Genomic DNA, 26484 nt, shown 5'->3' on the forward strand with positions numbered 1-26484 from the left:
GTACCGCAGCGGTATAAACCGTACTCAAATCCTCAGCTTCGGATTACCACTATCATACAGCGTGGGAATACCGCTTATTTTTATGATCTTGTACATGTTTTGCTAAAAGCAGAGACTTAAATCTCCCAATTAAATTGCGTTAGCAATTAGGTAAAATGTTTATCAATTTTGAAACAGTACAAATTTCTAACACAATTAAAGAAATTAATTACAAACATTATATAGTACATAAAATTATATAATATAACACCCTTATTAATCAAGTTTGCATTTCACGAATTAGTGACATATACATTATCCCTAATTAGGTAATGTTCTAGTGAAAATGTACATTTTTCCTTTTAATTAAACCCTTTTAAAGACATATTAATACAATGAAATGCATTTTATTGGTTTTATTATGTAAGGGCAGTTAAAATATTCACTTATTAATAAATATGACATATCGGTATAACTACGCTCTGGTTGTCTTCGGAAAAATACAAAACTCTCATTAATACACTACAGATATGATGAATTTTGAACAAATGTGGGAATAACCGTAGACGTGGGTTGTAGTAATTTAATTGAAGACAATCATCAGTAGGTATAGGCACATGCAAAACAGCGCAATGGTAATGCTGTGATATGTAGATTGTGGTAATTTTCATCTTCGGTATTGGCTACTTTTTAATGTTTATAAAACTACTAAAGGCGAGTTTTGTAGATATAAATTGCTTCTTTTAAGAATTTGTTAAGTACATAAAGGATAATATTATGCATTAATACACTCTGGTAGTTCTAGTACAAAAATTTCATGTATATGTATTTCAAAATTGCCGGAGACGTTTAATGTTATGATCAATCTTGAAATTATACCACGTGTGCGTGCATAGATACACTATGGCAGTTTTAACTTTTGTAGTAACTCGACATAAATGTCTGTTGTTTTTCTCATAAATACGCTATGGCTAGTATTTGATATTGTTTAAACAGCAATTTTGTACTACAGTAGTAGGAAAAGGTTTTCCAAAATATTTCAAAAGTACAATGCTTCAAAAGATGTTTGAAAGGCAACGTTGCAAAATGTTTGGGTTTTTTTCGATCAATTTATGCATGTGTGTGGTTGAATCTGAGTGAATAGAAGAAATCCACATAAACACTCTCTGGAATGCCATGTGTGACTAAACTATGTATGTATAAATATGCTATTTTAGCCGTGCTTATTTTAATGCAGACATCACATTATCACAGTTTTCCAGGCACGTGTCATTCTATGTAAAATTCAGTAATAAAACAAAAAGTGAAACTTATGATTTAAGAAGTGGTGTAATATGTTTGTGTCTCTAGTTCATTGTTGTTTGGGTCCTTGACATGTACCCCTTAACAGGGCCTATTTTTTACTGTTCAACTAATGGGCTTGTCCCTGTAGTTTTCACTATATTACATAATTTTGTTTCTTTTAGTATTTACACATGCATAGAGCAATAACAAAACAATATGTTTTTATCAAATAAATCAGACAGGAATTAAGATAACAATTCTCTATCATGATATTTTACACACATGCTCATTCATTTCCCATATAAATGTATACTAATAGGACTAAATCCAAATACGGAATCACAATTACGCATTTACATCATAGGAACTTGGAGAATACATAGGGATAAAATCAAACATGACGATAATCAATAATGATAGTATTTTTTTCTCATTCAACAAAGAGCACATGTACATAAGTATTTGACTGTAACTATTACTAAAAATATCGCAAAATATGAAACAACACCAGTATAATCACAGCATGCGATAAACGAAACGGCAACAGAATCTAGTGGAGCTTCTGGTGCAATGCAATATCATCGGTCTGTAAAAAGAAATCACATATTGATGAATATTTGTTATAAAGACATGTTGTTAGCGACAATTGCATTGTATATGTGTACTTTCGAAAAATTTGTCGTCATTTTAAGCATGGAATGTTTGATTCTATAAAAACATTAAAACAAACATTATGCGTCCCTTCAGGAACAAAAAGTTGACACCTGAACAACATTTTGTTATGATTATTTCATCAATACTGTATTGAAAATTTAAAAAAAATTAATACCTGATTGATCTAAATGGCGCTTTCTTGTACTAGACTCTGAAATTCAAGATGTGCCATTAAACAGTAGAAATTATTTAATGTATGCATTTTCATGAACTTCAGAGGTCGTTCATTGTTTCGATTTAAGGATCGTTTCAAAATGCAATTATATAAAAAAAATACATTATTGAAAATGTTTTACATACTTGAGTTGTTGTTTTCTGTTCCTCGGTGTTTCTGGAGCCATAGTCTTGTTTGGATTTCATTATACATGTGCTATTCCCGCCAAAAAGTTGTTCTGCAACCTAAAAACAGAAACATTAAACATCAACAGCTGATTCAGATTTAAAAAGATGTTGTTCATGTTTCATTTTGGTAGAACATGCAACGATCAATATGTTATTAAACGTGATTATGGTTTTGATTTAACATTCTACAGTGTGTTTGTAATATACTGCAAAAAGGTATTACCATTCTCTCAAACAGTAGCCGGAGGGTTGATGCTTTATACATGATAAATCATCATTGAGATGTTCACGGCAAACCACACAAATTAGGTCCACAAATGAGCACTTTGTGTTTGTACACTGTTAATGTTGAGATGGTCATGACTGTCTACAACACCCATGTTCTTTTTTAATTAAAAAATAACTTGAGGAATTATATGCATGCTTTTTCCCACTTTCCTTTTGTATTTACTTCTTCCCTCAAAATCTTGTTCTGTCGGCTATTTATTATAGGATTGAAACATGTCATCGGGTTGCAAACATGTTTTGATTATTCCCATGCAGTGGATATAAGCTTCCGGTCCGAGATATTTCATGCCATGTGTTCCCCTCTGCTGAGCTAACTTTGCCATCTCTTTTTATGGACTGATTTTGCAATTGACCAATATTTCCTTCTGGTGTCAAATGCGTGACACGAATGTGTAGACTTTTTCCAAATTGATGTTTTAAACTTGTCAGCAAATATACAACATAATTTCATCCTGTGATGTTTTCTCTTTATTTCATAACAGCTGTTTGAGTCAACCCTTAGTAACTTCTACCTTTCGACTTAAGTACGCCTGGTAATTCCTAAGATACCCTATGACACACGAAAATTTTAAATCCTTTTTGTGGGCTTGTACGGAGCACCAACGCTTCTTGAATGGTGACCGTGACATTTGATCATTGCTTCATCGACAGCTATGTATTGATGCATGTTGTATTAAGTCATGCTGCTTTCCCATACAACTTCCATAACAGGGGTCACTGTGGTTCAAATGTAACTTTGATGCGACCTTGAGATTTTTGTCCGGTTGGTTTATTGTCTATTGCAGTGGTTTTCATGGCAACAGTGACAGCTATTTGGTAATGGATGTTCTGTTTATATATATTTGCAGTTACTATGGTTTCCATGATAACTTTATAGCGATCATGTAAGAGATGTCCGGTTGGGTTTATAAGAAAGTTATAGCTTATATTTCAACAGATTTAAAAGGAAGCGTAACAAGCGTTAAATGACCTTCAAAGGCAACGTCGCCTTTTAAATGGGTTGTGTTATATTGATTACGTATTATGTTTATACAGGAAATACTGCTGCGTAGTTTTGCATACTTCTAGATTCAAGAATGCCTGACTGATTTGAGTTTAATTCAATCATGAAATGTCTACCTTATCGAAGTTAACACACAGTCCGTAAAACAAATCTCACAGTAATACCACTGCGCAGTTTTGCTCATTTCTTAAAGTTAACAGTGATACCACAGCGTACTCTTGATAGAAGAGGAACAACATAAGCATGCTGTTTTATTAAAGCAAGTTTACAAAAGCCAGAGCCGAATAATGTTGAATGAAGATTTTTTAAGAGATACTGTTGCTTATTTTTGCATGTTATTATATTTGAAAGAAATTCCGTAGTGTAGTAACTGTTTCTAAGACAAAGTACCATAGCATACTAATGCTGTTTTTAAAATTCACAATCCTTCTTATTTTGTGGAAAATGTGCATTTTGCGGCTGTGCAACTGGACGTACCTACTATTTCGGTAAGTTTCAGTCGTCTACAGTAGCAGTAACCAGCACCCTTGAAAAATTGGTCTGCATTAGGTGGCTACAGTAGCGCGTTGATGTACTAAATTAGCAGTATTCGAAAGGATATGGGAATATGTAAGATAAGAGGCGAAAATAAAATGTTTTGCATGAATATAGGGAAACTAATTAAAACGGCGAAGCCCTGAATGGATTGAAATTAAATTGCTTTAGTATTATTCATATTTTTAAGTTAATTTACCTATTTTTACTTCTGTTACTAAATCTTACCACCTTTTATTTGCAGAATATTATATTCCCAAATGAACGTTTAATGTGTTCCACATTCAGTTTTGTTATATTTTTATTATGAAAAATAGCATAAGAATTTAACTAAGAATAAAAAGAATTATATAAATTCTATCATCTGAGGTTATGATTAACAATTACTGGTAACACTTCAAAGTGTTCCACCGCTGTCACTTGGCTACTGTTGTCAGGCGTGTCTGTCATCGCTTTATAAGAGGCCGCTACTGTTTATTGCTCGGGTATTGTCACTAAAGGTGCACGTGTCAGGCAAATTGCAATACTAAAATGCCTGGGTTTTAAACTGCAGATAATATGTTTATACTTAACCACTTAATACAGTATTTTGATAATAGAATGTATATTAATATATGCCTAGCCATATTAAAATTGATTTCCGTCCACCAAGTGGCAATCTTCTACTCTGCTCTTTGCATACATACTACATATAATTTATGACTGTGTGTTATCCAGAGTGTCCTGATGGGGAACAATGGAACTTAAAAACCCCGGAATGTGAGCCATGTCCTGTGGACAAATATAAGGGAGAGGGACAAATGTACTGTCACGATTGTCCTTCCCGCTACACTACCAGTGGGGTTACAGGCAGTACTGACATCACAGCATGCAAACGTGAGTACGCATGCTCCAAGGAGCAATCAGTTCTCTGGTTAATATTATTTTATATTTGTATGTTAAAAAAACACACTTAAATTGACTCTGAGTCCATCTTTCTGGATACAACATAATTACTTCACTACGTCAAAGTTTATAACATCAGACATATTTATCAGTATAATATCATTTTATGTTCATGTTAGCGGAGTGCACATCTGGGCAATTCTTCAACATAATTTCCTATGAGTGCGAGAATTGCTTGGAAAACACGTACCAGGATGAAGACCATATGACATCGTGTAAGGACTGCCCTCCTGGCACTCAGTACACGGGGACCGGCGCAACCTCCTCCTCACAGTGCATTGGTGCGTTATAGACATGTTACAATGAACACATTTTGTAAAGATTGTCTTCTTTAAGAGTGGTTGAATGTAAAACTGTTCAAATGTTTGACAAGTGTCTGATTTCCGCTATGGAACAGTACATGACCACTTCTGTTACTTAATCTTTCTACAGTCAAACCTGTATTAAGTGGCCACCTTTGGGAAAAGGTAAAAGTGGCTGCTTACTACAGGTGGCCACTTAGTCTAGCTATGGAACAGTACATGACCATGCTGTGGTGTGTTATATACTTAGTCTAGATATGGAACAGTACATGACCATGCTGTGGTGTGTTATAAATAATAGCAGTTTGTTTGTTATAAAAAAACTGTTATTTTGATTCTATCAAATGCACTTATTTTGAAAAAGTCTTAATTTCTATTAATTTTGTTCCCAACAATGGTTTTTATAGCAAAGTAATTTAAACCATGCTAAGGTATGCTTATTTTTGTTTTTATTTTATCACATCAGCATTATATTGTATGACTGATATTTCTTTGCTCTCCCTCCCAGCGATCATCTGTGGGCCAGGGACGTACCGGGATGGGACAGGACACTGTACAGACTGCTCCAAGGGCTCTTACAGTAACATGCCAAACCAGTTGACGTGTACCAAGTGTGGGGCAGGCTTAACCACCCCGGACACTGCCTCAAAGTCAAGCTTTGCCTGCTTTAGTAAGCTAAGTTTTGAGTTGCCATATTGCCACCCTTGACCATGTAGATTTGATGGAAAGCATTAAAAGTATCATCATCTTGCATCTTGTTAAGATTCTGAAGATTTTGTGTTCATCTATGGTTTCTTTTTCATAAAGTAAAATTATGTTCAATTTTATTTCATAGAATTGTTGTGAATGTTGAAACAGTGGAAAATTTTATTTCCTTGGTTATTGTTACAGTTCCGTGTGATGAGGGGTATGACTGGGATGCATCCCTGGAGATGTGTGTGCAGTGTGACAAGGACTCTTACCGCGGGAAAGAAGACAGCCCAACGTGCATTCCCTGCAAGTATGGCTTCCAGACTGCCACAAAGGGGGCTACCAGGGAATCAGATTGTAAAGGTAAGAGTTTTTTTCTTAAACAACTAGATGATTTTTCAGTATAAAACCTTGCTGCTGAGGTTTTTATTACCTAATTTTGGATTATAATCTCTAACCTACAATCTGCAAGTCAAATTCTGTCTTGCAACATAATAATGTCTCTACAAGGCTACATGTCCAGATAAAGTGTGACAACTTGCACATTTTTAATGTTGATCTTCAATGTTTTAGCTCCCTGCAATGCCGGGACTGTCTACAACCGAGCAACTTTTGTATGCATACCCTGTCCTGTTGGGACGTTCCAGCCCAACCCTCACATGGAGTCATGCAGTCCTTGCCCTAAGGGAACCACACACGCTGTAACTGGGGCCACCAGCCCTGACCTCTGTCAAGGTCAGATACTGTTGTTAGGATGGCAGCAGGTTTCGAATTTTTAAGCTGATATATAGATCAGATTTTTAGCTCTACTGGCCAAAGGCCAGAAGAGCTTATGTGATGGTTATGTGTACGTAGTATGTGCGTCCATGCGTCTGTAAACAATTTCTTGTTAACGCGATAAAGTCTTCAGTTTTTTTTTCGATGAAACTTGTACAGTATTTAGATATCAATTGGAGCTTGGTTCCTTTCGAAAACCAGCCATATCCGCCCATGAATGCCTAGATTATGGGCCTTGAAAGTTTTAAAGAAATGCTTTCTATTTTTAGCCAGGTCTGCATGAGCGAATTCTATTTTTAGCCAAGTTTACATGCACATGTAAATTCAAGTCTAGAATTTAGGGAGACAATTTGCAAGTCTAGGATTAAGAGAGACAATTTTCTTTTTGCTTCTGCAGTTGATTTTGTGAATTACTCTGCCTTGTTCTTGTTGAAAGCCCAAAGGCCATTTTTTAGCTTTAAGTTCTGTAGTTTGCGCATTCATCTTAACAAAATTGGTTGTGAATGTTTGTTCAAGTTATGCACCTGGTGTCATTACTGGCCACGCCCAGGGTTCACAGGTTTGGTAAACTTAAATCGGGAAAGGTTTGAAAATCTTTTTGTGTGTTCGTGCATCCATCTCAACACAATTGATTGTGAATGTTTGTTCAAATTGATCAATGTTGTCCTAGGATGCCCTTGACTTTGACTTTTGACCAACTTTATTTAATTTTTAAAACTACAAAAAAATTTACTATGAGTTCAGTTTTGAAAGCATTTTTTTTTTGTCAGATGACTTTTACTTGGCACATATTAAAATAGTTCATGCAACTAATCTGCTTACAATACTTTCTGCGCTCAGATGTTGAACGTGCAACGTTTTCAGGTAACCCAAACACAAAATATAAACTATATGTCTGCTGCCTTTTACCCATACATACATGCTCTGGATTGATATGACCACAAAAGCCATGCCAGTAGAGCATAGGCCCTTTTGGGCCTCGTGTTTGTTAACAATTGTTTTAAAAGTGTTGTATTCAGTTATAGCTGAAAAAAGTCTACAATTTTCAGTTTCCTTACATTAAATGTTTGAGTATGAATTCAATCTTTTCATGAATTCAGGATTTAGGTACAAAATAGCATTTATCCATTTCCTGTTATATTGACAGACCCCTGTGCTGCCAACAGAGAGCTGCAGTCTGATGGCTCGTGTTATCCTTGTCCCACCGGGAGTATCAAACCCGAAGACGAGACTGTCTGTCGAGAATGTCAAACTGACTTCACAACCTTCGACAACCCTGACCTCACCAGTAGGATATGTGTCCGTACGTTCATTTTGTTTTTATGGTAAAGGAGTAAATGTACATGAAAACTGTGTTTTGTCTACAAAAATGTAACAAAATTTATTATAGTGTGATCTCATTTATCACATACATGTTTATAACCATATACCGTAAATGACTGGGTATTAGACGCACTTTTTCCCTCAGTTTTTGATGCAAAAAAATGCCTGCGTATAATACCCAGTAACAATTTTTTGAACTTTTTTTTTGAGGTCGATCAAGCCGAGAGTTTGTTTAGATTTATGTAGAAAGGGATGTTACTCGCGTCATATTGATCGAGTATATACGGGTTAAAACGGCAGTTGAAGATCGGGATACGGTATATCGTAAGACGTTTATAATTTCAACAAAAATATTTTTCGCTTAAAGTTACCGTAATTCACCTAAGAGTTCGGACACTCTAAATATTTGGACACCCATAATTATTTCCCAAAATAATTTATTTTGCGTACCTAATTTTCGGACACCCAAAGGACATCAATCATAACTTTCATAGTTATCAAGTTTCACAGACGAAGATTATTGATTTTTATCTTTACAATGCCTGGCTAGATTACCTAACCGTATACACCACTGTGACAATTTAATTAGTTACTACACATCCTAAACGATTTATTGCCTGTTGAAAAGTAAGTGTGATATATTTATTTGAGGATTAAACAAACAACAAGGGCAATCAAGGGATTAAGAAAACATCGACATGGCATGTTTGTAAAACGATCTGCCAATAAGCTTTCAAACTTGTACCACACTTTTAGACTATATGAAGCAATAATCGTACAGTTATACATTAATCCTGCATAGCAATGTCCATGCTCTCCACGAGATCTTCGTGGGTATAACTGTAAGTTATGTGACGTCACACAGTGTGACTCTTTGATCTGAAGCCGATAGAATGTGTTTATTCAGTTCAGTGCATGTATAAAATGGTGTTTTAATTAACTTCATGAAGGATTTACACTTATAGGCGTAATAAATATGTTTATGACCATTGATTACTACGGATAAATTAATAAGTGGTAAAAAGCAAACATGAAGAAAAAAGGCAGGTTAAACAAACATGTAAATAAAATGTAAAAATTATAATTTTCTATGTATTCGGAGAGCGAAAAAAATAATTAATTTATGGTGTCCGAACTCTTGTGAATTACGGTATTCAATATTATTTTGAATAATAAATTGAATTAAACAGTAATCAAACTTACATATAAAAAAGCAAAGTTGGGCACTGTCAAAATATTTTTTGCATAACATAACTTTTCATTCTCGACAGTATGGTTGTATGGTTTTAAAGATAACCATCGCCATTTTCACAATTATTTTTTTTGTCACTGTCAACAAACATGGTGGCTGAAAATGCCGGATGATTTTGACATTTTTTCTATGCGTCTTTTAACCAAAAACATAGATTAAAAGTTTTTTTCTCGGATTTTTCACAGTTTTTTTTTCCTGCGTCTAATACCCCCTATCGTCTTATACCCAGTCATTTACGGTACTTGTTTTGATGCTGGTTTTGCTCAGACATGAATGTGACTTTTATTAATTATGATTTGATAAATACATAAGTGAATGACATTCAAACTTTGATCTCAGTGAGTGAGGCTTATGAAGATAGATAATCAATATGTTCCAAAATGATGAAAAAATACTACATTGGAGAGAAACTTACCAAAATTTAGAATTAAAATTACTTTGTAAAGCTTGAAGAAGCGTTCACCATCTCTGTTCAATCACTTGAGTATTTTCTTCATAAGTACAGCAGCTAACAGTATAGAACTGTTTGTTTTGTTTTGGTCTAGGCAGCCAAATCATGATAAATTCAAATTTTCTTTTACTGTGAACAATAATAATAAGGAAAAACAAAATGAATATGATGTATGTTCTTTTGCATGTACAAAAAGGTAAAATTAATGAAAATAATGATCATTTATTAAAACACCAATTTACTAATTAGCTGTTAAATATGAAAGTAAGTTATTCTCAGCATCAATAAGTGTGTGGTCATCATGTTTCAGAGTTAATATGTAAAGTACTGGATATTATGTAATCAAATGCTTCTATTATGGAAACAGCCAAAACGTAAAATGTGAACAACTTATTAAAGTTTTATATCAATGTTCATCATTTGTTTTCCACATTTGCCAGCTGATTGTGTTGCGGGCGAGTACTGGAACGGGACAGAGTGTGTTTTGTGTGGAAAGGGAACATTTACAGCGAGTCCATACAAGTATGAGTGTGATGAGTGTGATAACGGCCTAACAACACCGACTGACGGGGCAACAAACAGAGACCAGTGCTACGGTCAGTACACACTGTCAGATTGCCCCCCTCGTTGCTAATGTTCATGTTAGTTGATATTTTAAGAAAAGTAATTGTTGGTACTGATAGATTATACATGGAGTTTATTGATTCTTAAAGCAGGAGTATCTTAAATGATGACTAACGTTTTGCTTTCATAAAATCATTTCTTTTCAGAATTACATTCACAACATTCTAAATGTGCTTTAAAAAGTGGAACTTGTTTCAGCCAAATTAAACATTGCTTAATGTTTAATCATATACAGATAAGTGTCCAGATGGTTTTGAGCTGACGTTTACTGGCACATGTGAGTCCTGTCCGAAGAACTACTACAAGGCCACCGGCGACACCAGCCAGTGTGTGGCCTGTCCTGATGACCTCATTACACTGTTTTCGGGTGCAGACTCACTCAACAAGTGTGTTCGTAAGTAGGCATATCATTGAGCTATAGCCATTTATAAATAACCTAAATGATAGAGAGGACTGATAGAACTACAGGAGATGGTCCCAAAATCCCCAAATACAGTTCTTTCTCGAACGGTGCCAAGAATTGTCAATACAATCTTGTATATGACTGATAAAACATCATTTAACATGATTTAAAGAATAAACGTAACAATCTTGTTGGCCAACATGCAGTCTTAGCTGAGTTTCCCCTTGAAAAGTAGCGTGGTTTTTTTCTGAACATTATGCAAGTCACATGATTCTATCACACACTAAATTTTCAATAAGCGTTTAAGCCATTTTGCTGTCATCATCAGCATTGTATTTTTTTTCAAAAGTTTCAATTGATCAATAACATCACCAATGTAAATCTGTGTGGCTCTATATCTACGATGTTTCGCAGCAGTTTTCAGCTCCCTTTCACTAATGTACTTAAAGTGTGTATATTTAGCATGTGAAAGTCATGTGATGAGTGTTAATAAATATACAGACTCTATTTTTTAACTTATTTGGACTTACAGGGTTACTAACAGTAAATTTCAAATTGAAAAAAATATGAGGGAAAAAAAAGAGAAAACAAATTGTGTCATAAGCGATGTGATACATCAGTAAGTAAGAATCAATGCAAATCAATTTGCACTAAGTTTTGACATTTTTCTGTTTCTCTTGCAATTTTATCATCTGGTGTCTAGACACTTTAATACTGTTTTAACTTTGATACTTTAATTATTTATGTCACATTTTTCTTGTTGTATGATATGTTACATCTTTAACTAAAAGTAATGGATATTGTATAGAATTATTTTCTTACATAATACTTTGACTGTTATCATGAAATCTCTGTGTAACGTTTGTGCCCATCTCACAAACATATATGATAATTTTAGGACCACAAACTAATGTAATGAGACAATTGGCATTTAAGGTTCTTCTAGTTTGATAAACATCCTCTCAGTCTCACAGTCAACATCCTGTCAGTCTCACAGTCAACATCCTCTCAGTCTCACAGTCAACATCCTCTCAGTCTCACAGTCAACATCCTCTCAGTCTCACAGTCAACATCCTCTCAGTCTCACAGTCAACATCCTCTCAGTCTCAGAGTCAACATCCTCTCAGTCTCACAGTCAACATCCTCTCAGTCTCACAGTCAACATCCTCTCAGCCTCACAGTCAACATCCTCTCAGTCTCACAGTCAACATCCTCTCAGTCTCACAGTCAACATCCTCTCAGTCTCACAGTCAGAACTATACTGTTAAATCATAATACTATTAGAGATGCTTATCTGTATAGTTTGACTCATAGTAATAAATAATTCTGTATCCACTCTGAATAAAGATGAAACCCTCTGTTTAAGATGTTACCTCATAACAGCAGGGGGGCTTTTTAAGAAAAAAACTGCAGTATGTTATATTATCAGCAAGAACCTTTTGTTTGATGTCATGTTCATTGAACAAAAGATACCCCAACCTAACTATTTCCTGTGTACGTCTCTAGCACGGTGTGACAAGGGTCAGAGATATGACCGTACCAAAAAAGAGTGTGTACTGTGCGACACAGGCACCTTCAACCCATATGCGAATCAGTTTGATTGTCTCCCTTGTGGAACCAACATGGTCACCCTTGACAACAGTGGCAATATCATCTCCGGGGCTACATCTAAAGACCAGTGCTTTGGTAGGTTGTTATAACATTGTCTTTTGAAATTGAATTCAACATGGAAGTGAAGTCATAACAGAGTTTCATGTATTGTCTGAATTTGTTAAATTTAGCTGAAAAAAAGCCATGACTGTTTCAGAAATTTTATGTTTAAGAATTTGACTGGGATCAGTCATTGATTTAAAACATAAAATATGTTTTGACAGTACAAAGGCATTTTACTGCAGGTAATTAAGCGATAATACAAGGGCTTAAACTAGCTTCATTATGATAATGACATGTATGAATGTTTCCAAATGACATTTTGCTACTGTAGGTGACTGTGATGTGGGCACATACTGGGATGGCACAGATTGTGTTGACTGTGCCAAGGGCAGTTACCAGGACAAACTATACCAGACGTCATGTGTTAACTGCATCGCCGGTTACACAACACCAACTTTCGGCTCAGAATCAGACTCAGATTGCTTTGGTATGCACAGCAACAGAGTGCAAGACACTTGCAATTGTAGTAGCCTTGTACATGAACATTCCATTAGAAGAAACAAAAAGGACAATTCTGAAGCCTAAAGGATAAATTATTTACAAATTTTTATTTTTGATAAACCTTTTAACAATAGATGTACAAAATCTCAGAGTTGAAATTAATAAATCAGTAAAAAAAGTTAATATTCTGTATGAAATGCTTGCCATTACAAAAGAAGAACATGTAATGAAGTACCAGCTTGTGTATCTCCAGACCCTTGTGCGGATGGACGTACCTGGGATGGGGAGGAATGTGTGGCGTGTGGATTGAACCGATATCGGGACAGGACAAATCAGAACCAATGTCAGGACTGTGATGCAGGTCTGGTCACTGTTACAGACACAGCCATCACAGACGCGGACTGCAAAGGTACGACTTTGTTATATAGAGTGTTGAGTCGTTGTAATACAGTGGTATATAACTGTATTTTTCAGTACACTGATAGTAATTTCAGTTTTGAGGCAGTAATTTCAGTTTTGAGGCTTTTCAAAATATATTTTTTGTGGTTTGATCTGTCTTAAATTCCAGTTTTGTTCCATGTTGCCCTTGTTCAAGTATTATTAGTATTACGCTAAGACTGGTTTTATTTGTAAAAAAAACTATGATCTCTTGACCTAGCTCCAGAATTATGTCTCCCTCATTCATATTGTTTTTGCCCTGTCCGTCAGTCAGTCCATCAGTCACACTTCGTTTCTGCTCAATAACTATAGAACTTTTAGACCCAGGAAACTCATACTTGGTATGCTAGTTGGTCATGACTAGTAGATGACCCCTATTGATTTTGAGATCAGTAGGTTAAAGGTCAAGGTCGTCGTGACCTTGAGGTGAAGAAACAGTTACCGCTCACTAACTAAAGAACGCTTGTACCCAGGAACTTAATACTTAATATGCAAGTTGGTCATGTAGATGATCCCTGATGATTTTTTTATCAGTAGGTCAAAGGTCATGGTCATAATCACCTTGAGCTGAAAAATGGTTTCCGATTAATTACTGAATAATGCTTGCGTTCACGAGCTTCATACAATACAAACTTCGTTTACATTTTCCAAGATTAATTAACAACACTTTTTTCTCTTCACTATTTAATATGGGTAAATAAACCAAACCTCACTGTTGGTTTGTATCCAGTCATAAATTACAAATTTCATGTCTATTTATTTTTTCCCAGCTACGACCACACAATAGGGGAGACAAGCGCTATTTCAAAAAAGCAATCTCTAGTTTTCTACTGCAATGTCTTGCTCAACTCCTATTGTATATTGCATTATTTGCATGACAGTTAAAATGATACAGAAATGTTGTTGTTTTCAGAGCCCTGTGTAGCTTTCCCATCTGCTGACTGTCAATGTAAGTTGTCTTTAATTGTTGCATAGTTCATTGAAGGATAGGAATACTCACTCAGTAAATGATTAAACATTATTCAAACAGCCTTGAGCTATATCATGAGTATTTTTTGGTCGATTTTGATCAGGTTTGAAAATAATGTTCTTTTCAAATAAATAGTACATTAAATTTCATGAGGCAACATTAACACTGGTTATCTCAACTGTTTGAATGTCATACATGTATATGACCATTTGCACATTTTCCTCAGCGAATTGTCAGAAGGGCAGTTACTTTGATTTCACTGACCTTGAGTGTAAGGAGTGTCCAGTTGGGAAGTTCCAGGCCTTACCGAATCAGTACCACTGTGAAGACTGTCCACCTGGCAAAACCACGGACGCGATTGCATCTGACTCTGAACAAGCGTGTATAGGTCAGTAGGATGATTGTGTTTCCTGTGTACAAACTATTGTCATGCTTGTTCTTTTTGTTCACATAATATAAGAAATCCTTGGACAAAATACAGATAGGCAAACAATTGCCTTTTTTGTATATTTTCATATTTTTTATTTGTCCCTTGACTAGACAAAGTTTGAAGGAGGATGTATTGGAGTCACCAAATGGTTAGTACATCTGTTGGCAAATGTTTGCGAATCAAACTTTATGCAAAGAGTTATCAGTGTGTTACTTTGGTGACATTGCAACTACTGGGTAGTGGTGCCTGTCGGTTTTTCATGACCTACGGCCATTTCATCACAGAGTAATGGGCCCTTGAACATGATTTTTACACTGTTGGCTTTAGTGGAGTTTGTGGAGCCAACTTCTTCCCCAGATTAAGAGATGTCACTTTGTACACAAGGCATATTTTTTTTGTAATTTACATCCATTTTGTTTTAGAATTATGTGCCTTTGTATTGTTTTATGTATACAGCTTTTTTAGAAATATCACTCTGATTCTCTGAACTCATTTCCACCACAATGGTTATATGTGCCTAGCAAATTTTTCACTGACCCTATCTACCTCTAGTTTTAGTTATGTGCACATGAAGATCAGTTTACAGTTTGTTCTAGATTGATCTTGTGGCGAATAAGAATTAGTTTCTTTGATATCATTTTTAAACATCTTTAGTGATTTTTCTTTCAAAATTTGCCTCAGTCAGTCTATAACAGTCAACTTCAAAGCAGTGTGTGGGGCTAGTCATCAATTATGAAATAGCTTGAGTTTGTCATATTTTTATAGATATTATATTTTGTTGGCTTACAGAGGGGATTGTAGCAAAGCAATTGTTAATATCCTCTTTATATTTTTTTATGTTGATTTACTTTTTGATATGCTTAATAGATTTTATAAAAACAAACTGGTGTCATCGCAATAGTTGTTTGGTGCCAACCACTCACAGTACCATGTGTCCTTTCATTTTTAGCTCACCTGTCACTTTGTGACAAGGTGAGCTTTTGTGATCGCCTTTTGTCCGGCGTGCGTCGTGCGTCGTCCGTCAACAATTTACTTAAAAGACATCTCCTCCTTAACCGCTGGGCCAATATTAATAAAACTTCATAGGGATGTTCCTTGGGTGGTCTTCTATCAAAGTTGTTCAAAGAATTCAATTCCATGCAGAACTCTGGTTGCCATGGCAACCAAAAGGAAAAACTTTAAAAATCTTCTTCTCCCAAACCACAAGGCTTAGGCCATTGATATATGGTAGGTAGAATCACCAAATGGTCCTCTACCAAGATTGTTCAAATTATGGCCCTTGGGTCAAAATTGGCCCCGCCCCGGGGGGTCATGGGTTTCCTCTATATGTTTATAGTGAAAACTTAAAAAATCTTCTCCTCTGAACTTACTTGGCCTAGAGCTTAGATATTTAGCATGACTCATCGTCTAGTGGACCTCTACAAAGTTTGTTCAAATTATGGCCCTGGGGTCAAAATTGGCCCCGCCCCGGGGGTCATGGGTTTTCTCTATATGTTTATAGTGAAAACTTAAAAAATCTTCTCCTCTGAACTTACTTGGCCTAGAGCTTAGATATTTGGCATGCTTCATCGTCTAGTGGACCTCTACAAAGTATGTTCAAATTATGGCCCTGGGGTCAAAATTGGCCCCGCCCCTGGGGGTCATGGGTATTCTCTATATGTTTATAGTTAAAACTTCAAAAATCTTCTCCTCTGAACTTACTTGGACTAGAGCTTATATATTTGGCATGATTCATCGTCTAGTGGACCTTTACAAAGATTGTTCAAATTATGGCCTTGGGGTCAAAATTGGCCCCGCCCCGGGGGGTCATGGGTTTTCTCTATATGTTTATAGTGAAAACTTCAAAAATCTTCTCCTTTGAACTTACTTGGACTAGAGCTTAGATATTTGGCATGATTCATCGTCTAGTGGACCTCTACAAAGATTGTTCAAATTATGGCCTTGGGGTCAAAATTGGCCCCGCCCCCTTGGGGGGTCATGGGTTTTCTCTATATGTTTATAGTGAAAACTTCAAAAATCATCTCCTCTGAACTTACGTGGCTTAGAGCTTAGATATTTGGCATGATTCATCGTCTAGTGGACCTCTACAAAATTTGTTCAAATTATGGCCTTGGGGTCAAAATTGGCCACACCCCGGGGCTGATGGGTTTTTCTATATGTGTTATAGTGAAAACTTCAAAAATCTTCTCCTCTGAACTTACTTGGCCTAGAGCTTAGATATTTGGCATGATTCATCGTCTAGTGGACCTCTACAAAGTTTGTTCAAATTATGGCCCTGGGGTCAAAATTGGCCCCGCCCCGGGGGCTGATGGGTTTTCTCTATATGTTTATAGTGAAAACTTCAAAAATCTTCTCCTTTGAACTTACTTGGACTAGAGCTTAGATATTTGGCATGATTCATCGTCTAGTGGACTTCTACAAAGATTGTTCAAATTATGGCCTGTGGGTCAAAATTGGCCCCGCCCCGAGGGGTCATGGGTATACTTGATATGTTTATAGTTAAAACTTCAAAAATCTTCTCCTCTTAACTTACTTGGACTAGAGCTTAGATATTTGGCATGATTCATCGTCTAGTGGAACTTTACAAAGATTGTTCAAATTTTGGCCTTGGGGTCAAAATTGGCCCCGCCCCGGGGGGGGGGGGGGGGGGGGTCATGCGTATTCTCTATATGTTTATAGTTAAAACTTCAAAAATCTTCTCCTCTGAACTTACTTGGACTAGAGCTAAGATATTTGGCAAGATTCATCGTCTAGTGGACCTTTACAAAGATTGTTCAAATTATGGCCTTGGGGTCAAAATTGGCCCCGCCCCGGGGGGTTAGGGTATTCTCTATATGTTTATAGTTAAAACTTCAAAAATCTTCTCCTTTGAACTTACTTGGACTAGAGCTTAGATATTTGGCATGATTCATCGTCTAGTGGACCTCTACAAAGATTGTTCAAATTATGGCCTTGGGGTCAAAATTGGCCCCGCCCCCTTGGGGGGTCATGGGTTTTCTCTATATGTTATAGTGAAAACCTAAAAAATCATCTTCTCTGAACTTACGTGGCTAAGAGCTTAGATATTTGGCATGATTCATCGTCTAGTGGACCTCTACAAAATTTGTTCAAATTATGGCCCTGGGGTCAAAATTGGCCACACCCCGGGGCTGATGGGTTTTCTCTATATGTGTTATAGTGAAAACTAAAAAAAAAATTCTCCGAACTCACAAAGACAAGTAACGTCTTAATTTAAACTGGATAACATATTTAGTACACATACCAATTTTCAATATAGGCCACATACAACAATTAATAACAAATATACATATATAGTTACACACGTAAAATCAAGTAGTGACAAGAGCTTAGATATTTGGCATGATATATCATCTAGTCGACTTGTACCAATATTGTTCAATCTTTGGCCCTGGGGTCAAAAAATGGCCCCACCCGGGCGGTCATGGGTTTCCTTATATATGTATATGATGAAAACTTAAAAAATCTTCTTCTCGGAAACCAAAAGGCGAAGGCCTTAGATATTTGGTATGAAGCATCGTTTATTGGACCACTATTAAGATTGTTCAAACTTTAGCCCTGGGGTCAAAATTGGCCACGACCCGTGTTCATAGGCTTAGGTTTTCAATATTTGTATATAATAGAAGCATAAAAAAAAAATTCTCTCCGAATTCACAAGGAGCTATTTGGCATAATTCATCATTAAGTGGACCTCTACCTTTATTGTCCAAACTTTGGCATTGGGTTAAAAAATGACCCAGACTTCTAAAAAACCTTAACTACTTTGAACCATCCAGATTTCTTATCAAACCAATGTGCAATATATGACAGATGAGCGATTCAGGGCCATTTGGCCCTCTTGTTTAGCATGTTATTGCATGAAGATTAGAGTTTATTTATCCTTTTCTGTATAAGGATTACATGACTCTAAATATGATTTTTTTTTCTTAGATGTATGTGACACTCCGGGTCAGGTGTTGGAACCAGGGGGGACAAGTGCTGATGACTGTGTTGACTGCCCGAAGGGATCATACCATGAGGGGACCATCTGTCTTCAGTGTCCTCAGGGTGAAACAACAGAAACAACTGGATCCCTCAGCCAAAACTTCTGTATATGTAAGTAGTTCTATGATAGGTGAAATACAGTATGTTTGTAAAACTGTGTAGAGTAAAGTACTGTGTGCTGCATTGTGTTAAATCTAGTTGCAAGTCCTTTTGCAAGTGAATTTTTGTCAGAAATAGGGTATGGATTTGTCTCTAAAAGAGTGTTTTAGAATAGTTAGATTATAAAATTGAGAGGTAGCAAAAACAAGCTATCCAATGCCAATGCCAAAGCTTTTCATGTTTTCACCCAAACTATAGTAATACTGTTGTATGTTACTGTACCATGCTCTGATGGTCTTCTACAATGTAACTGACCTAAGCTCCCCAATACTTTTGTATGTGAATGTTTGATATCTAGTCATGTTTTTTCCTTAACTTGACCACAGCCTGTTATGTTTTTCCCTTACTGTATAACAGTATGATAGTCTGTATTATTGTCTCTTAAGTTTCTCACAATATTATAGTCTGTCATGTCCCTCCTTTACCGGACCACAGTCTGACAGTCTGTCATGTCCCTCATTCACTGGACCACAGTCTTACAGTCTATTATGTTTCTCCCTCAGTGAACCACAGACTAATAGCCTTTCATGGTTTTCTTACTAGACAGAAGTTTAACAGTCTGTCATGCTCCTCCCTAACTGGACCACGGTCTGACATGTTTTTAGCTCACCTGAGCACAAAGTGCTCAAGGTGAGCTATTGTGATCGCCCTGTGTCCGTTGTCCGTCATCGTCTGTCTCCGTCGTCCGTCGTCAACAATTTGACTGTTAACATTCTAGAGGTCACAATTTTGGCACAATCTTGAAACTTGGTCAGAATGTTACCCTCAATATAATGTTGGACGAGTTCGATATTGGGTCATCTGGGGTTAAAAACTAGGTCACCAGGTCAAATTAAAGAAAAAGTTTGTTAACACTCTAGAGGTCACATTTATGAATGTATCTTCAGACAACTTGGTCAGAATGTTAATATTATTGTACTCTAGGTCAAGATCGAATCTGGGTCATGTGTGGTAAAAAACTAGGTCACCAGGTCAAATTGAAGGAAAAGCTAGTTAACACTCTAAAGGTCACATTGATGACTGTATCTTAATGAAAGTTGGTCAGAGTGTTAATATTAATAATCTTTAAGTCAGGTTTAAATCTAGGTCATGTGTGGTCAAAAACTAGGTCACCAGGTCAAATCATAGGAAAAGCTTGTTAGCACTCTAGAGGTCACATTTATGACTATATGTTTATGAAACTTAGTCAGAATGTATATATTGATTAGCTCTAGGCCAAGTTCGAATCTGGGCCATGTGCGGTTGAAAACTAGGTCACCAGGTCAAATTGAAGGAAAAGCTTGTTAGTACTCTAGAGGTCACATTTATGACTGTATCTTCATGAAAATTGGTCAGGATGTTTATATTTATAATCTTTAAGTCAACTTTAAATCTGGATCATGTGCGGTCAAAAACTAGGTCACCAGGTCAAATCATAGGAAAAGCTTGTTAACACTCTAGAGGTCACATTTATGACTGTATCTTCATCAAAAATTGTCAGAATGTTAATATTAATAATCTCTAGGCCATGTTTGAATCTTGGCATGTGCGGTCAAAAACTAGGTCACAAGGTCAAATTGAAGGAAAAGGTTGTTAACACTCTAGAGGTCACATTTATGACTGTTTCTTCAATGAAAATTGGTCAGAATGTTTATATTTATAATCTTTAAGTCAAGTTTAAATCTGGATCATGTGCGGTCAAAAACTAGGTCACCAGGTCAAATTGAAGGAAAAGCTTGTTAGCACTATATAGGTCACATTCATGACTGTATCTTCATCAAAGTTGGTCAGAATGTTAATATTAATAATCACTAGGCCAAGTTTGAATCTTGGTCATGTGCGGTCAAAAACTAGGTCACAAGGTCAAATTGAAGGAAAAGGTTGTTAACACTCTAGAAGTCACATTTATGACTGTATCTTCATGAAAGTTGGTCAGATTGTTTATATTAATAATCTCTAGGTCAAGTTCGAATCTGGGTCATGTGCGGTCAAAAGCTAGGTCACCAGGTCAAAATGAAGGAAAAGCTTGTTAGCCCTCTAGAGGTCACATTTTTGACTGTATGTTTATGAAACTTAGTCAGAATGTATACATTGATTAGCTCTAGGCCAAGTTCGAATCTGGGCCATGTGCGGTCAAAAACTAGGTCACCAGGTCAAATTGAAGGAAAAGCTTGTTAGTACTCTAGAGGTCACATTTATGACTGTATCTTCATGAAAATTGGTCAGGATGTTTATATTTATAATCTTTAAGTCAGCTTTAAATCTGGATCATGTGCGGTCAAAAACTAGGTCACCAGGTCAAATCATAGGAAAAGCTTGTTAGCACTCTAGAGGTCACATTTATGACTGTATCTTCATCAAAAATTGTCAGAATGTTAATATTAATAATCTCTAGGCCATGTTTGAATCTTGGCATGTGCGGTCAAAAACTAGGTCACAAGGTCAAATTGAAGGAAAAGGTTGTTAACACTCTAGAGGTCACATTTATGACTGTATCTTCAATGAAAATTGGTCAGAATGTTTATATTTATAATCTTTAAGTCAAGTTTAAATCTGGATCATGTGCGGTCAAAAACTAGGTCACCAGGTCAAATTGAAGGAAAAGCTTGTTAGCACTATATAGGTCACATTCATGACTGTATCTTCATCAAAGTTGGTCAGAATGTTAATATTAATAATCACTAGGCCAAGTTTGAATCTTGGTCATGTGCGGTCAAAAACTAGGTCACAAGGTCAAATTGAAGGAAAAGGTTGTTAACACTCTAGAAGTCACATTTATGACTGTATCTTCATGAAAGTTGGTCAGATTGTTTATATTAATAATCTCTAGGTCAAGTTCGAATCTGGGTCATGTGCGGTCAAAAGCTAGGTCACCAGGTCAAAATGAAGGAAAAGCTTGCTAGCCCTCTAGAGGTCATATTTTTGACTGTATGTTTATGAAACTTAGTCAGAATGTATATATTGATTAGCTCTAGGCCAAGTTTGAATCTTAGTCATGTGTGGTCAAAAACTAGCTCACCAGGTCAAATTTAGGAAAAAGCTTGTTAACAATCTAGAGGTCACATTTATAAATGTTTCTTCATGAAAGTTGGTCAGAATGTTTATATTAATAATCTTTAAGTCAAGTTTAAATCTGGGTCATGTGCAGTCAAACACTAGTTCATTAGGTCAAATTATAGGAAAAGCTTGTTAGCACTCTAGAGGTCACATTTATGACTGTATGTTCATTCAACATCTTACTTTAACTTATATGATTTAAAGTAGCTGAAATGAAGATGATCCTTTAAAATTGTCGTCTAAGGCTGATAGGGAAGAGTTTTGTCACAATTGCCCTTGCCCTGAAAACACTTATTTCACACTTGAATTGGATCAGGTGAGCGATACAGGGCCTTCAGGGCCCTCTTGTTTTCCTTACTGGATCGAAGTCCTTTTACCTGTCATGTTCCTTCCCTACTAGACCACAGTCTGACAGTATGTCATGTTTCACACTAACTTGACCACAGTCTGATAGTCTGTCATGTTCCTTCCCTACTAGACCACAGTCTGACAGTCTGTCATGGTTTTCTTGTTGAATAGAAGTCTGACAATCGGTCATGTTCCTTCCCTACTAGACCACAGTCTGACAGTTTGTCATGGTTTTCTTGTTGAATAGAAGTCTGACAATCTGTCATGTTTCTCACCTACTAGACCACAGTCTGACAGTCTGTCATGTCCCTCACCTACTAGACCACAGTCTGACAGTCTGTCGTGTTTCTCCCCTACTAAACCACAGTCTGACAGTCTGTCAGGTCCCTCACCTACTAGACCACAGTCTGACAGTCTGTCATGTCCCTCACCTACTAGACCACAGTCTGGCAGTCTGTCATGTCCCTCACCTACTAGACCACTGTTTGACAGTCTGTCATGTCATGTTTCTCCCCTACTAAACCACAGTCTGACAATTTGTCATATTTCTCCCCTACTAGACCACAGTCTGACAGTATGTCATGTTTCACACTAACTTGACCACAGTCTGATAGTCTGTCATGTTCCTTCCCTACTAGACCACAGTCTGACAGTCTGTCATGGTTTTCTTGTTGAATAGAAGTCTGACAATCGGTCATGTTCCTTCCCTACTAGACCACAGTCTGACATTTTGTCATGGTTTTCTTGTTGAATAGAAGTCTGATAATCTGTCATGTTTCTCCCCTACTAGACCACAGTCTGACAGTCTGTCATGTCCCTCACCTACTAGACCAGTCTGACAGTCTGTCATGTCCCTCACCTACTAGACCACAGTCTGACAGTCTGTCATGTTTCTCCCTTACTAGACCACAGTCTGACAGTCTGTCATGTTTCTCCCCTACTAGACCACAGTCTGACAGTCTGTCATGTCCCTCACCTACTAGACCACAGTCTGACAGTCTGTCATGTTTTTCCCTTAATAGACCACAGTCTGACAATCTGTCATATTTCTCCCCTACTAGACCACAGTCTGACAGTCCGCCATGTTCCTATCTTTCTGGACCACAGTCTGATACTCTGTCATTTTTCTCTCTGCAGTGGACTGTAAGGCAGGTGAGGAAAGGTCTGCAGATGGCAGCATGTGTGTCCCATGCCCTAAGGACAAGTACCAGACAGAAGCAGACCGTATTGATGGAGTCTGCAAGCCCTGTCCCACTGGCAAGGGTACCAAGGGTCCAGGGGCCACCAGCATCACCCAGTGTAATGGTAGGATTTAGCTAGGATTAATGTACATACTGTCAATTAATCAATTATTTATGCGGGCTTGAAATTTCGTGGTTTTTTAAAAAAGGAAATTTGGTGGGTTCTATAATTCGTGGATTTTCATTTTTTTTGTAAAATAATCGAAACTGTGATCCTAAATTGACATATATAAAGATGCACCCACATCAAGGATATAAAATAGTGAAGCCATTGGATGTGTTTTTGCAAACTGTGAAAACAAACTCAGGGTGTTTAATGAAATAATCGATTAAATCAAACACACGAGGTTAATAATCAGCACATTTTACATGTGCTGCACAGGAGGTTGATAATAGGCTTGTTTTAATGTTCTGATAATGTCTTAAAAAATATGCATTCAAGTACTTATAATTGGCTTTAATTTATCATTGAGATTAAATGAAACATAATATAAACCATATAATAAACAGTAAAATAAACAATGATTGGAGTACTTATAAGTTGTATACTGTGACCATGTATATTCATGTGAATACATGAACATCATGTGTACCCTTTTATAAAGACATTACGATTTCAGAATTAAAGATCAAATTTCCGTTGGGATCTTGAATTCACGGATAAGCCAACCCACCAAATCCATGAAAATTTATGTCCCACGAATATTCATGATTGAACAGTATTCAAATTAGGTATTTAGGACTTATAGTACCAGTGAGATTTCTAGCAAAGATCACATTTTTCTAGGGATGGCAACGAGTACTAAAAATTGGTACTCGAGTACTCGGACAATCTTTCGATCGAGTACTCGGGTACTCGATTACTCGGAAAAATAAATTCATTTTTTGGGAAAGACAAGATCGTGTATACATGTATCGTTCATGGCGTATATTGTGCATTGGTCGTATTATTGGTCATTTTCATCTTTAAATTAGGCTTTCATTATGTACTTTAACAGAAAACTAAATAAAAGGAAAACAAATGTTGTTTCATGCTTTTAATTTTGTCTTTTTCATTTCACTTTAATGATTTTATATATAAGTATGCACTGCAAATTAGCTACAATATAGCTGGAAAGTTAAACCCGGATTTTATTCGAGCGTCTAGATAGTCGAGATTTATAATGAACATCTATCAGAATTACAATGAACGAAAATTAATAGCATACATAAAAATAATGAGCGAAATACTTTGTACTGTATTATTGTTGTTTACCTCATTAATATTCATAATTCTTGATTTCAACTATCAACCAATCAATTGTGATAATCATTGCAAAAATAGTTAAAATACGCGTATTAAGAAATCAATGCTTGTAACGGTAGCGTCCATTGTTTGGTGAAAGGGTTCTATTTGGTAAACAATAAAATTGTGTAGGTGAAAGTTCCGCTATCAAAACTTTGCTAATTGACATCAGTGCTAATTGGAAATAGGGGCTCTTTGTTGACAGTTTGCAACTCTCAACAAATTTATTAGGGTCAATTGTGTACACAGCGGGGATTAAAGGGACTGTAAATTGTTCTCTTGGCAACTAACCAGATCTGTTACTTTGTCTGTAAATCCCTACATTTTTCATGTGTTGCATGTTTGCCTGTTTTGCAGAGTTATGTGGGAGTGGCTTAGAGCTGGGTACCAACGGCGACTGTGTTGCTTGTGCCCAGGGATATTACCGGAATGCCAGTGTGCACGATACTTGCCAGGCCTGTCCGGAGGGATACTCTACCGCTGGCCCAGGTACCAGCATCAATGACTGCAAACGTAAGTACAAACTTGAACACCCTGTCCATACTGTGGCATGTTAACTATGACAGCTGGTCCGACAGATCTGTTATCAATCATAAATGAAATACCGTCATTAAATAAAATTATAATTAGTTTTTTTGACACACATACATATGAGAAACTCGTGTAAAATATATTTTTGTGTTAAGTAACGATTTAAGCATCCAATGATTATTAACATACAAATAGATTTCAAAATTACTCACAAAAAACAATGCTTGTTATTCACATTGACTTTATCATTGGACATCCTTTGATTGCCTTATTGTTTTGTCAGACAACTGTCCAGCGGGAAGCTTCTATTCGAGCTTGAGCCAGAAGTGTGAGGTTTGTCCTGCTGGTAAATATCAAAGCATGAGCCTGATGGAGTCCTGTGACTCCTGCCCCAGCTGGAAAACCACCCTACAGCCAGGTGCTACCAGCAGGGATCAGTGCGTTGGTAAGTCATAGAGAATTTGGGCCTGATTTACCAACCTGATCCTAATAGTATATAAGTGCTCATGCTGGTTGGGTGCCCCACTCCCTGGATTTGTTAGTGTCCGTGCTTGCAGTGGAGTCATGCTAAACTTTATGTGATTTAAGCTTGTTTTAGTTTGTGGACAGGCTTTGTATTTTTAAAATTAAATATTGCTATGTAATTCAGGGACACCTATTTCAGATCAATTAAGAAACATGTTCTGAAGGTGTTGCCAAAGTGTATTTGTGTAAACATTGATAAGGAAACAAAGGGTGTGAAAAGTTTGCATGATACAAACTTAATATGAAATATAACTCAACTTTAACTTGATATTGAACAGCAAAAATATTTGCTATGAAATGTTTTGCAGTTTATTCCTCGAATTTACTCCAATTTTTTTGATTAAGTATAAATTTCATGCAATTCTGGCTATAAATGAAAGGTTTCTGACGTTGAAACTGTTTTTAAATGTTGCTTAGAGGGTTTTAATGGGCATTGGGCAACTACAATTTAACT

At 36.5% G+C, this 26484-nt stretch overlaps 1 protein-coding gene across 1 annotated transcript in view; it reads left to right on the forward strand.

Moving 5' to 3' along the window:
• Positions 1–26484, forward strand: part of LOC128208995 (uncharacterized) — a 136429-nt gene that overhangs the window by 96110 nt on the left and 13835 nt on the right. The window contains exons 86-102 of the mRNA XM_052912785.1: positions 4862–5020; positions 5209–5370; positions 5900–6061; positions 6283–6444; positions 6655–6816; positions 8006–8161; positions 10325–10480; positions 10744–10902; positions 12418–12597; positions 12896–13051; positions 13319–13474; positions 14417–14452; positions 14700–14861; positions 18852–19016; positions 23586–23753; positions 25332–25487; positions 25789–25950. Coding sequence (XP_052768745.1) covers positions 4862–5020; positions 5209–5370; positions 5900–6061; positions 6283–6444; positions 6655–6816; positions 8006–8161; positions 10325–10480; positions 10744–10902; positions 12418–12597; positions 12896–13051; positions 13319–13474; positions 14417–14452; positions 14700–14861; positions 18852–19016; positions 23586–23753; positions 25332–25487; positions 25789–25950 — 2619 coding nt within the window. The remainder of the gene's footprint in view (positions 1–4861; positions 5021–5208; positions 5371–5899; positions 6062–6282; positions 6445–6654; positions 6817–8005; positions 8162–10324; positions 10481–10743; positions 10903–12417; positions 12598–12895; positions 13052–13318; positions 13475–14416; positions 14453–14699; positions 14862–18851; positions 19017–23585; positions 23754–25331; positions 25488–25788; positions 25951–26484) is intronic.

This window comes from Mya arenaria, chromosome 2 (assembly GCF_026914265.1).
Source record: "Mya arenaria isolate MELC-2E11 chromosome 2, ASM2691426v1".
NCBI classification, from domain to species: domain Eukaryota; kingdom Metazoa; phylum Mollusca; class Bivalvia; order Myida; family Myidae; genus Mya; species Mya arenaria.